Source organism: Cardiocondyla obscurior, linkage group LG10 (assembly GCF_019399895.1).
Source record: "Cardiocondyla obscurior isolate alpha-2009 linkage group LG10, Cobs3.1, whole genome shotgun sequence".
NCBI classification, from domain to species: Eukaryota; Metazoa; Arthropoda; class Insecta; order Hymenoptera; family Formicidae; genus Cardiocondyla; species Cardiocondyla obscurior.
This window is the reverse complement of record NC_091873.1, coordinates 4,484,324-4,497,702: the sequence shown is the minus strand read 5'-3', so window position 1 is coordinate 4,497,702 and position 13,379 is coordinate 4,484,324. Positions and strand designations below refer to the sequence as shown.

General features: G+C 38.6%; 3 protein-coding genes across 3 annotated transcripts; 2 read left to right on the top strand and 1 right to left on the bottom strand.

Annotated features, from left to right (window-relative positions):
- Positions 1-7,293: 7,293 nt before the first annotated feature.
- On the bottom strand, positions 7,294-7,923 carry LOC139106208 (uncharacterized). Its single transcript, XM_070662771.1, has one exon. The coding sequence runs from the start codon at positions 7,921-7,923 to the stop codon at positions 7,294-7,296; it is 630 nt and encodes a 209-aa protein (XP_070518872.1).
- Positions 7,924-8,101: 178 nt separating this feature from the next.
- On the top strand, positions 8,102-11,648 carry LOC139106207 (uncharacterized). Its single transcript, XM_070662770.1, has 2 exons — positions 8,102-8,198; positions 10,810-11,648. Exons 1-2 carry the CDS (start codon positions 8,102-8,104, stop codon positions 11,646-11,648), a joined length of 936 nt encoding a protein of 311 aa, XP_070518871.1.
- On the top strand, positions 11,646-12,459 carry LOC139106206 (uncharacterized). Its single transcript, XM_070662769.1, has one exon. It carries the CDS (start codon positions 11,781-11,783, stop codon positions 12,441-12,443), a length of 663 nt encoding a protein of 220 aa, XP_070518870.1. The 5' UTR covers positions 11,646-11,780; the 3' UTR covers positions 12,444-12,459.
- The last annotated feature ends 920 nt before the right edge of the window (positions 12,460-13,379 follow it).

The window sequence follows — 13,379 nt, the reverse complement described above, 5'->3', positions numbered from 1 at the left end:
GCAAAAATATATCATTTACTTCTTATTAGATAAGTATTTTATCATTTGTTTACAGAGAAACAAATTTTGGTTTATTGTATTGCCCTACATAAAGTTGTCTTATATAAATAGTACATACATACATATTACATATTATATACATGTTCAAATAATATATTTTGCATTCAAATATTTTTATACTATCTACAGGTAGACAACGATTATGGTTTTTTTTTATAGATAAAATTAATATTTTTAGTGAGTGGTCAAAATTAATGCCACAATTACAAACTATTTATAAAAATGACATGAATGATAAATCTTACTGTGCATTGTATCGAGAAATTTTAGATACTGGAATAGCAGAAGGTAAAACAATATAATATTTTAACACGTAATGTTTATACCATATATACAAATAATGATATGTACTAGTAATGGGTGCACTTCCGAAAATGGTGTCCCTCCGATTTTGATGACCTTTTGTGGGTTTGTGTATTTTAACGTGCTATTGATGAATCCCATAGTCAAAATTGGCGGAAATGGATATTTATGGCGAAAATCATAAGAAACCATAAAACGATTTTTTACGTTTATCTCTTACAATACTGCAAATTTTAAAAAATGTTTCAAACAAAAGTTGTAGAGCTCGTTAAGATACACATTTTATGTTCTATACATATTTGCCGTAAAACAAATATTTATTTAAAAAATTAAATATAAAAATATTAAAATCACTTTTCATATTTTCACGACTTTTGGTTAACTAGTATATTATAATAGCTTAATAACAGTATTATTTACGTATTTTCTCGCTAGATGGGTTGACTGTTATTGTGTGTATATATGTATGTATATACACGGTGTCTCAAAGTCATGTAGACAAACTTTGGAACTAGGTAGATCTCGTTATTTTAAGTAGAAAAGTTCTTTACCATTTTTTATTTCAAGTAATATTAAGCGAGATAATAATTATTGAAAATTATGTCATTTGGGCGGAACTTACTACCCCCTACACCGCGCGGAGACGCTCTATCCATCGGTAGTCCCCAATCCTTGCGTTCTCAATCATCGATAAGAAAAATAAAGGCGCGCGGGGCAAGACAGGCGATTACGATCGGCCCGCCTAAATAAACTGGTCTAAACCAGGAATCAAAAAATGGCGACAACGCGTAACAATACAAAAAAAATTATCGATGATCAAGAAAGCATGGATTGGGGACTACCGATGGATAGAGCGTCTCCGCGCGGTGTGAGGAGCAGTAAGATCCGCCCAAAAAACCTAATTTTTAATAATTTTTATCTCGCTTAATATTACTCAGAATAAAAAATGGTAAAGGACTTTTCGTCTTAAAATAACAAGATCTACCTTGTTCCAAAGTTTGTCTACATGACTTTGGAACATCCTGTATATATATATATATATATATATATATACAGGGTGTCCCATACTAAACGAACGTAATTTGAGAAGTAGGTAGAACTGGTCTAGACGAATAGAAAAGTTTTATATCATTTTGTAAAATTCTCAACCGTTATTGAGAAAAAAATTAATTTGTCTAACGCAAGAGCGACAAGGAAGTTACGCTTGAATGAGCGCGACAGACGAGTAGCTAAAAATGGTGCCGTCGCTTGTCGCGCTTATTCACGCGTAGCTTCCTTGTCGCTTTTGCGCTAGACAAATTAATTTTTTTCTCAATAACTGTTAAAAATTTTACAAAATGATATAAGACTTTTCTATTCGTCTAGACCAGTTCCACCTACTTCTCAAATTACGTCCGTTTAGTATAGGACACCCTGTATATACGCAGAGTGTCTCAGATCAGTGGACTGACCCAAAAATTTTAGGTAGAACTCGCCGAAATAAGACGAAAAGTCCTTTACGGTTTTAAAAAATACTCAGTAGTTTTTAAGAAAAAAATTAATTAATTTACGCGTAAGAGCAACAAGGAAGCGCGGGTTTGAGCGAAAGCACGATAGACAGTGGGCGGAGTCAACGCGAGGCGAGCAATACGAATAGACAACGTACGAACAAGGCGAAGCGACAACATGAGCAAAGTGAAGCGATTACGCGTGCAAGACGAGCGAAATAAAACTATCTCGGTATTCTTTTCCTTTTTATTCTTCCATATATTTTATTAAATCTTGCGTCCTCAATCTTCCTCCATCTCTCTTCTCTTTGTAAACTTTTTTCTCTTTTCACCATTTCCTCCCCCCTCATTTCACCTCTCATTCTCATTTCTTCTACTTCCTCCACCTCCCACTCTAATCCTGCAAAAAATTTTTTTCTTTCCAATTCCCATTTCCCTTTTACCTTTCCATTTTTCGCTCTTTCTTTCATTTTTTCCCAACACCATCTTGCTAATGTATCTCCTTTATCACTCTTCAGCCTTTTCTCATATCCCCATGCTTTACTTCCCATTATCCCTTTTAACTTTTCCCTCTGCAATTCTTCTCTTACCATGTAACCCGGCACATATCTTTTTACTCCAAGTACCCATCTTAAAAATCTTTCTTGCATATTTTCTATTTCATTTCTTTCCTTCCATCCCCAAATCTCCACTCCATAACTCGCAACCGACCATACCAATTTATCAAACAACCAGACTCTCCTTGACCAATCTCTTTCAAATCTTCTTTTTCCAATACTCCATACCTTTCCCATTACTGCCGCCGCTTTCTTACACCTGTCTTTTACTTGTTCTTTTTGATCTCCATTTGACATCATAACATAACCCAAATACTTGAAACTTTTTATCTCTTCTTCTCTTTTCCCTTTCATTTCCGTGTTATCTTTTTCCATTTCCCTCCTTTTTTCCGACACCTCATTATCTTTGTTTTATCCACATTTACTTCCAATCCCTTTTCATCTGCATATTTTTCTAAATTCTTTAACACCCCAACCATTCTCGCCTCACTTTCTGCCATTATAGCAATATTATCTGCATACGCCAACGAGTAAAATTTTTTCCCTTTAACTCTTACCCCTCCCCATCCCTCCTTTTTTAATTCATCATCTAAGTCCACAATCAACAACGTAAACAAACTTGGGCTCAGAGGACATCCTCGTCTTACCCCTCTATCTGTCCAAAATTTTTTCTCTTCCTTTTTATCAATTTTAACTTTACTTATTGTCTCTTCCAAAATTTCCTCGCATCTTTCCACCAGACCCTCCCTTACCTCTCTTTTCCTCATGGCACTTATCAATTTATCTCCGTCCACTGAGTCAAAAACCGCTTTCATGTCTATAAAAGTAATTATAATTTTTCCTTCTTTTTCTTCAATTTTCTTATTAATAAAGTAATTCAGAATATATACTTGATCTATTGTTCCCATCTCTTTTTTAAAACCCGCTTGACTATCCGGCAAAATATTTTTTTCTTCCACATCATTCCTTAATCTCTCAGCCAATACCGCTCCATATACTATGTACGCTGTCTGTGTCAACGTTATTCCTCTATAATCTTCTACTTTCTCACCATTTCCTTTTTTAACAATTGGCATAATCGTTCCTTCCCTCCACTCCTGTGGTATTTCATCTCCTGCTCATATTTTTTTTACATATTTCCCATAACTCCTTCTTTATTTCATCTCTTCCTCACTTCCATACCTCATTCTCTATACCATCACTTCCTGTGGCCTTACTTCCTTTCAATTTTCTCATTACTCTGGCTACTTTCTCTAAATCAATCTCCATCTCTTCCTCATCTAATTTTCTTGAATTCACTTTTCCCACCACTCTCTATTCCACTTCTCCCAATAATTTCCTAAAATGTTTATTCTATTCTTTCATTTTAATTTTTTCGTTAAACTCCTTCCTTCTTTTTCTTCCTCTATTAATTATTTTCCACACATCCCCTTCCGACCCTACTTTCTTTATTTCACTTTCCCATCTTTCTTGTTCTTCTTTCTCTTTTTTCTTACATAATTCTCTATATTCCATTTTTATTTTTTTATAGTTTTTACCTTCTCCTTCCTTTTCCCTCCTCTCTCTCTTTTAATACTTTCTTAACTTCCTTTTTATAATTTCTACATTTATCATCCCACCATCCTTCCTTTGCTTGTTCCCCTTTTTTTTTCTTTTTTCTTAGTTTCCTTATTTACAACTTCCTTAATTTTATTAATTCTATCTTTTAAATTTGTCCAATTTGTCTCTTCTCCATCTGTTTCACCCCTTTTTCCCCTATATTTTTCTTTAAACTTTTTTTTTCCTCTTTCGTCCAGGATAATCTACATGGCCCCTTTTTATTTTTTCTTTTCCAACTTTATTTCCGTTTTTTCCCCCTTTAATCTGTACAATCAGTGGGTGATGGTTTAAGTCCATTTCATTTCCAATACTTAAACTTAACATTCTCTCTCTTGTTTCCTCATTTCTAATTATATAATCTATTACTGAGTTACCTTTGCCTCCCATGTATGTACATTTTCCCTTTTCATCCCCTTCCATATTACCATTAAAAATTTCTCACTTTAATTCTTCTAAAATTCTACATAGTTTTCTTCCTTCTCCATTTATCTTTACATCCTTTGAACATCTTTTTTCTTCTTTCCCTTCTTCTGGCATATTATTTCCTATCCCTGCACCTTCTTTGCCTGTTCTTACATAAAGCCCCCCCCCACAATACTTCTCTCTTTTTCCTTTCTATCTTTCATCCAAACTTTCAATTTTTCCATTATATTTTCAAAATTTCCATTTATATACACTTCTGCTACATTCCACCATTCTCCATCCAAACAAATTCTCAATAATACTAACCCCTCCTCTTCACTTATTATTACCTTCTTATCGCTTTCCTGATCAAATTTCCAGCCCACCAACATACCCCCCATTGCTCTTCCTTTTTTATTCTGCTTCAAGGCCTTTATACATTCTACTTATATCCTTTTGGCATTTTTCTTTTTATACTTTTCTACCCTTTTCCTTGTAACCATCTTTCCATCAAACACGCAACATCCCATTCTTCAATTTCCTTCCAAAAATCCTCATCTTTATTCAAAACTTTTGCTACATTCCAAAATCCTATTTTAAAAGTTCTTTTCTTCTTTCTTTCATACTTAGATTTATTTTTTTTATCATCTATAATTATCATTTTAGGCTCTTTTTTTCCAATGTTCTTCTCTTTTTCTATTTCACCGACTTTCTCTTCTAATTTCTTCCCTTCCCGCACCCATTTAAAAAACCTCCTTTGTGTTCTTTTCTTCACTCTCTTTTTATATTCTATTTTTATCTCTTCTTACCCCTTTCCTCTTTAACTACATCAGTTCTTCGTTCACATTATCTCAGATCCACATTACATTTTCCACCCATAGTTTCATATATCCAATCTTAATTTTTTTCCTTCTTTCTTTAATTTTTTTGCTTTCACCTTTATCTTCCATTCCACCTTGCTTTCACATATCGTCAAATCATCACTTATTCATTCCTTTCTGTCTTTCAAATTTCCTTTTTCTTTTATCACATCTAGATTTTCTTTAAAGTTTTCAAATTTCACCCAAACCATATCAAAACCGCCCTTGTTTAATCCTCCTATTTTTCTAACCTCCTCTACTTTTGCATTTACCCCTAAATCTTTTATTATTTCTTCTACTTGTCTCTTCATACCCTCTGCCTCTCCTTCCTTTATCTTTATCCCTCTTATAATAACATTACATTTTCTTATTTTTTTTTTTCTATTTCTTTTTCTATTTCCAACAATCTTACTCTCTCTTCTAACCTTATCTCATCCACTTTTTTTTTTATCTCTTGTATATCCTTGTCCGTATTATCCTTTATTACCTTACTTTCCTCCAAATCTTTCTTTCTTTCCTTTTCTTCTTTATCCTTTATTTTTTTTCTAATCCTTCTATTTTTTTAACTAACATTTCTTTTTCTTTTTCCCAATCCTTTCTCAAATTTTCAATCCATTTTTTAACCTCCTTCTCAATTTTATTTTCTTCTCTTAATTCTTTTCTTTTTGCCTCAAAAGCTATTCTCATTTCTCTTACAATATCAAGCATATTTAAATCCGTCTTTTGCTTTTTAGATTCCCCGTTTTTATCCATTTCCATCAGATTTCTCTCCGATCCTATTACTTTTAACGGTAATCTTCCAATCTTCAAACTCTTCTTAAATGCTTCCGCTTTATCTAGATCACTATTATCCCCTTGTCTTTCCTTCCTTTTTTCTCCTTCTTTGAAAGATCGAATAATCGGCAGATTATTCGATATATCCCTTCCCCAGTATTCCGCTTTAAATGGTCGTCCAAGCTTCTTCTCTCCTTTTTTTCTACCTTTCATTCAATTCTACGTCTTCTTTAGCAATGGAGATTTTCGAATACGAGCCGCGTTAAGAGACAGCGTTGTGCCGACGTTTCGCAAACTTTGCAGTTTACATTATCAGGACAGAAGCTCCAATACTGAACTTGCTTGTGGTTTGGTGGTCCTGATATACCTCTTATTTTCCCCTTCCCTCGTTGTGACTGGAGGGGGAGAGGCAGTGTTTATTGACCAATCGTATTGTTTAATTGATCAGCTGGTCAATTAAAAAAAAAACGGGAGGGCAGCGTGCCAAATTGGATTAAATTGCAAGCCTTTGTCTCGATTGAGATTTTCTGGGTGTTTCATAATCTCTAAGCCTTCTCGATGTTTTCTGGTAAAGTACTCTTGTGAGGGTGCCAGTGTTGTTGCTTTGTCGTATTGTACTGAATGTCCTGTCTCTATCCAGTGTTCTGCCAGGGTTGATTGAGAGAAGTAGCGGAATTTGACGCACCGCTGATGTTCTTTAATTCGTGTACTAATCTTCCTCCCGGTTTCTCCTATGTACACTTTTCCGCATGTGCAAGGGATTTTGTATACTCCTGGTTTGTCCAACCGTGGTCTTTGGTCTTTGGGGTTGGGGAGTAGTTGGTGGATCTTTCTTTGTGGTTTGTAGATCACTTTGAGGTTGTGTTTGCTCAATACCTTACTAATTCGTTCTGTTATATCTTGGATGTATGGGAGGACCACTGTCTTGGTTGTTTCTTTCTCTTTTTCTTTTTGTGGCTCGGTGTTGTTGGGACTGAAGTGGTGGTGATGAGAGGTGGCGTGGAAATTTCTGTCGGTATGCGTGGGTTTGCGGTAAACTTGGTGGCTTAGCGTGCCGTCGCTGTTTCTGCTTATCAGTACGTCTAAGAAGGGAATTTGACCGTTGTGCTCTAATTCCATTGTGAATTGGATGCTTGGGTGTTGGCTGTTTAGGAATGTGAGGAATTGTGGAAGAGTTTCTTTGCCGTGCTTCCAGATGACGAAAGTGTCGTTTACGTATCTGAACCACTTGGTGAGTTTGAGTAAAGTGGTTTATAGGATTTTGTTCTCAAATTGTTCCATGTAGATGGTGGCTATGATCGGTGAGATCAGAGATTCCATGGCAACCCCGGTGGTTTGTTCGTAAAATTCTTCTTGAAACTGAAAGTTAATAAATGTTAAGCAATGTTCGATTAGTGGGAAAAGGTTAGTGGGTATGTTGTTGAATTTCTTTATTATGTCTATTGTCTCTTGGATTGGAACGTTTGTGAACAAGGAAACTACGTCGAAGCTGACCAATATGTCGATGTTGTTTAGTCCGATGTCGGTGATTTTGCTCACGAAATCCCTTGCGTTCATGATGTGGGAATCATTGAGCCCCACGAGTTCTTGTAGAGGTTTGGTGAGGTACCGTGCTAATTGATAAGCTGGGCCTCTGATATTGCTAACTGTTGGGCGCAGAGGTATCGTTTCCTTGTGGATCTTGGGAAGGCCGTAGAGTCTAGGGGCTGATGAGTCTCGTGGCGCCAGATTCCTAATGGTTTCTGAGAAAAAGCCGGCTTCTTTGAAAAGTGTGATTGTTTTCTTTTCTATTTTTGATGTTTGGTTCCGTTTAAGTTTTTTGTAGATATTGTGGTCTGTGAGCATGGCTTTGATTTTTCCGCAGTCGTCGTCTTTGTCCATGACTATAGTGGCGTTGCCTTTGTCTGCTGGTAGAATAACTATGTTGTTGTTTTGCCTTAGATTGCGGAGTGCCAGTCGTTCCTCTCTGTTTATGTTTTGGTTGGGTAGTTTGACTTTTCGTAAGATGTTGGCTGTGTGTTGTCTGATGTTGTTTCCCTCTGTTGTGGGTAGATTGTAGATGACTGTTTCTATCTGGCTGATAATTGCTTCTGTGGGTATTTTGGATGGAGTTACGGCAAAATTGTGTCCTTTAGCTAGGATAGATATCTCGGATGGTGATAACGTGTAGGTGCTAAGGTTTTTTTACTGTGTGTGTCATGGCTGTTGTTTGGGTACTGGGTTCGATTCTCTTGAACTTTTCTTTTAATTTCTTTGTTCTTTCTTCTGCGCATCGCATGGCCTGTTCGTGCGTTACTCGTTTGAGTGTTTGCCAGGTCTTGGTTTCTATTGCATTTGAAAGAGTCAAGTGTAGTCTGAACAGTTTTTGGAACGTTTCAGATATGTCTTTTTTGGTCGCTGAAATTTTTTCTTTGATTATGTTCATTCGATTATGAATTTCAACGCGTTTAAATTATATTATATTTCTTTCGCCTAGTATGCGCTCCAGCTTCGCGATATTTCGAATCTACCGTTGCGTATTTGTTGATTTTGTCGGTCTCCTTGAATCGCCGATGGTTCAAAGCGTTTCGTTTTTGGCAGAAGTCAGTCTAATCTAGTTCAAACTGAATATTTCGCTGACTTCGCCTTGTTTTCGTCGCCGGGTTACGACAATTCTAGGCTCTGTACCGCAAAAGATCACCAGTTTCGCTCGAACTCCGCACCTGTGCGTATCGCCTACGTTTATCGGCTCGCTCTCGCGCGAAGACTTTCGACTAGTCTCTCTCTTTTTTTTCTTGCGCTTTCAAACGCAAATCGTCGAATTCGCTTTTCATTAAATTAATTATTCCGGCGCCAATTTTATTATCAATTGTTGCTATCGCTGGAGTGCAAGGATTCGCGCTCGCGGCGATCATCGGCTCGCGCTCTCAAGATCTCCGTCGTACGCGGCAAGATCTCCGACGATCGGGTAGATCATTAGTCTGCTTCCAAGATTTTCGACGGACAAGCCGGGTCAGGAAGATTTGCGCTCGTTAAATTCTATCCTTGTCTTCAAAATCGAGATTGTACTTTTTTTTTGTTTGTTTGATTGTTTAAATATATTTGCTTCAATTCTTCTATTATTTAAATGTTCTTTTTCTTTCAATCACTGCGACCGGATCACTCTCTCGTTCCCTCTCATTTGAATCACGCGTCGAGCTCATTACTGAGCAATTCTTTTCTTGAAATTTACGTGATCGTGCAAGATCACGTACAGATTAGTTTTAATAACGCTTGTCGAAGGATGGATTTCGATTGTTTTGATTGTGTTACTGGGTTTTTTAATTGAAAACACTTTGGTACCACTTGTTCGTTACGGCACCGTTTTAGGAAGGTTAGTAAGCACAGTTTGATGTGCAAGGACTTCTTTAGTTTGGTAAAAGCATTTACCAGGTCCGGGCTACTGAGATCTCCCAGACGGGCGCTCCCGTCTAGGCTCTAGGATTTATCGTACTGCACGCCACCGACGACACCGCCGCGGTCGGGCGCTCCCGACTGCCGCCGATTCCAGGGCATTTCGTGCTAGACACGATCCCCCGGACGGGCGCTTCCGCTAGGCACTGGATCAGCTGCGCGACAACTAGTCGCCAGCACTACCGCGGTCGGGCGTTCTCGACCGCCGCTCTGCGGGTTATCCCGGACAACCTCGGTTCTCTTGTACAGGCGCTCCCGTCCAAGTCTAGGACCCGCCGCGCGGTCTCTAAGCCTCCGGCGTCACCGCAGTTGAGCGCTCCCGACTGTCGCCATCTTTAGGGGCACTCAGTGCTTACACGATCCCCCGGATGGGCGCTCTCGTCCAACAACGGATCCGCTGCGCGACAGCCAGTCGCCAGCATCGCCGCGGTCGGGCGCTCCAGACCGTTGCTCCTCGGGTCAGCCCGAGCAACCTCGGTCTCTCCGACGGGCGTTTCCGTCGATCCAGGCCGCAACTAAAACCCGAATTATTACGCTCCGTCGTAGCCCGCACGGATCCTGGCTCCGGCGAGCCTTAAATCCGGCAAGGACCGCGCGACGTTCAAATTCGCGATCGTTACAAAGAGGTATATAAGAACCATCAAACCACAAGTAAGCTCAGTATCAGAGCTTCTGCCCTGATAATGCGAACTGCAATGTTTGCGAAACGTCGGCACAACGCTGTCTCTCAACGCGGCTCTTATCCGGAAACTTCCATTGCTACAGAAGTCAATGGCCGCGAAAACCTAAAAACTAGAATTAAGAACCTCCACGCAGAAGCTATTCTAGGATCGGTAAATGCATTTACCAAACTAAGAAAGTCCTTGCACATCAAACTGTGCAAACATCACTAACCTTCCTAAAACGGTGCCGCAACGAACAAGTGGTACCAAAGTGTTTTCAATTAAAAAATCCAGTGACACAATCAAAACAATCAAAATCTATTTTTCGACAAGCGTTATTAAAACTAATCAAAGAAAAAATTTCAGCGACCAAAAAAGACATATCTGAAACGTTCCAAAAACTGTTCAGACTACACTTGACTCTTTCAAATGCAATAGAAACCAAGACCTGGCAAACACTCAATCGAGTAACGCACGAACAGGCCATGCGATGCGCAGAAGAAAGAACAAAGAAATTAAAAGAAAAGTTCAAGAGAATCGAACCCAGTACCCAAACAACAGCCATGACACACACAGTAAAAAAACCTTAGCACCTACACGTTATCACCATCCGAGATATCTATCCTAGCTAAAGGACACAATTTTGCCGTAACTCCATCCAAAATACCCACAGAAGCAATTATCAGCCAGATAGAAACAGTCATCTACAATCTACCCACAACAGAGGGAAACAACATCAGACAACACACAGCCAACATCTTACGAAAAGTCAAACTACCCAACCAAAACATAAACAGAGAGGAACGACTGGCACTCCGCAATCTAAGGCAAAACAACAACATAGTTATTCTACCAGCAGACAAAGGCAACGCCACTATAGTCATGGACAAAGACGACGACTGCGGAAAAATCAAAGCCATGCTCACAGACCACAATATCTACAAAAAACTTAAACGGAACCAAACATCAAAAATAGAAAAGAAAACAATCACACTTTTCAAAGAAGCCGGCTTTTTCTCAGAAACCATTAGGAATCTGGCGCCACGAGACTCATCAGCCCCTAGACTCTACGGCCTTCCCAAGATCCACAAGGAAACGATACCTCTGCGCCCAACAGTTAGCAATATCAGAGGCCCAGCTTATCAATTAGCACGGTACCTCACCAAACCTCTACAAGAACTCGTGGGGCTCAATGATTCCCACATCATGAACGCAAGGGATTTCGTGAGCAAAATCACCGACATCGGACTAAACAACATCGACATATTGGTCAGCTTCGACGTAGTTTCCTTGTTCACAAACGTTCCAATCCAAGAGACAATAGACATAATAAAGAAATTCAACAACATACCCACTAACCTTTTCCCACTAATCGAACATTGCTTAACATTTATTAACTTTCAGTTTCAAGAAGAATTTTACGAACAAACCACCGGGGTTGCCATGGAATCTCTGATCTCACCGATCATAGCCACCATCTACATGGAACAATTTGAGAACAAAATCCTATAAACCACTTTACTCAAACTCACCAAGTGGTTCAGATACGTAAACGACACTTTCGTCATCTGGAAGCACGGCAAAGAAACTCTTCCACAATTCCTCACATTCCTAAACAGCCAACACCCAAGCATCCAATTCACAATGGAATTAGAGCACAACGGTCAAATTCCCTTCTTAGACGTACTGATAAGCAGAAACAGCGACGGCACGCTAAGCCACCAAGTTTACCGCAAACCCACGCATACCGACAGAAATTTCCACGCCACCTCTCATCACCACCACTTCAGTCCCAACAACACCGAGCCACAAAAAGAAAAAGAGAAAGAAACAACCAAGACAGTGGTCCTCCCATACATCCAAGATATAATAGAACGAATTAGTAAGGTATTGAGCAAACACAACCTCAAAGTGATCTACAAACCACAAAGAAAGATCCACCAACTACTCCCCAACCCCAAAGACCAAAGACCACGGTTGGACAAACCAGGAGTATACAAAATCCCTTGCACATGCGGAAAAGTGTACATAGGAGAAACCGGGAGGAAGATTAGTACACGAATTAAAGAACATCAGCGGTGCGTCAAATTCCGCTACTTCTCTCAATCAACCCTGGCAGAACACTGGATAGAGACAGGACATTCAGTACAATACGACAAAGCAACAACACTGGCACCCTCACAAGAGTACTTTACCAGAAAACATCGAGAAGGCTTAGAGATTATGAAACACCCAGAAAATCTCAATCGAGACAAAGGCTTGCAATTTAATCCAATTTGGCACGCTGCCCTCCCGTTTTTTTTTTAATTGACCAGCTGATCAATTAAACAATACGATTGGTCAATAAACACTGCCTCTCCCCCTCCAGTCACAACGAGGGAAGGGGAAAATAAGAGGTATATCAGGACCACCAAACCACAAGCAAGTTCAGTATTGGAGCTTCTGTCCTGATAATGTAAACTGCAAAGTTTGCGAAACGTCGGCACAACGCTGTCTCTTAACGCGGCTCTTATTCGGAAATCTCCATTGCTACAAAAGTCTATGGCCTCGAAAACCTAAAAACTAGAATCTACGTCTTCTTTTTTCCCCCTTTCTTTATTTTCTTGTTCTAAATCGTCACTCATTATTTTGCTTTAATTCGTTCTTTCTACCTTACCCCTAGTTTCCTTTTACCGACATTATTACTTTTGATTTTTTTAACCCTGGCTACCTCGTCACTTTTTTCTTTATCTACACCTTCCTTTCTATGTCGACTATTCTCAATAAATTAGTTACTTTAAATTGCAAATTACCCTAACCTTTTTTCCTTTTCTCCAATTAGAACGCAATTTTTTACCTCTTTACCTGCTCCCCTCCTTTCCTTCCAATCACCCTTACTTCCCACATCACTCTCTACCCCAATTTCCACCACTTTGCAAAAAATTTTAATAACTTCCAAACCTTAGCCCATTTTATTTTTTCCGCTCACAGACACACAACATTCATTTATGCTACCGGAACCGGAAGTTTATTTAAAGATATATCTCTAGTCTTATATTTCACGTATATATTATTCTACAAAATTAAGTATAGAATTATATAAAAGCACATTTTGCAGTTTTGTTTATATTATAAAAAATGTTTTGATGTCATTTATATGAAACAATATTTGAAAATATTGACATGTTTACACGTCGATTTCCCTTATTTCATATATCTCAAACGTATGATCAGTACATATGTATGCAAAATAATTGTAATCGG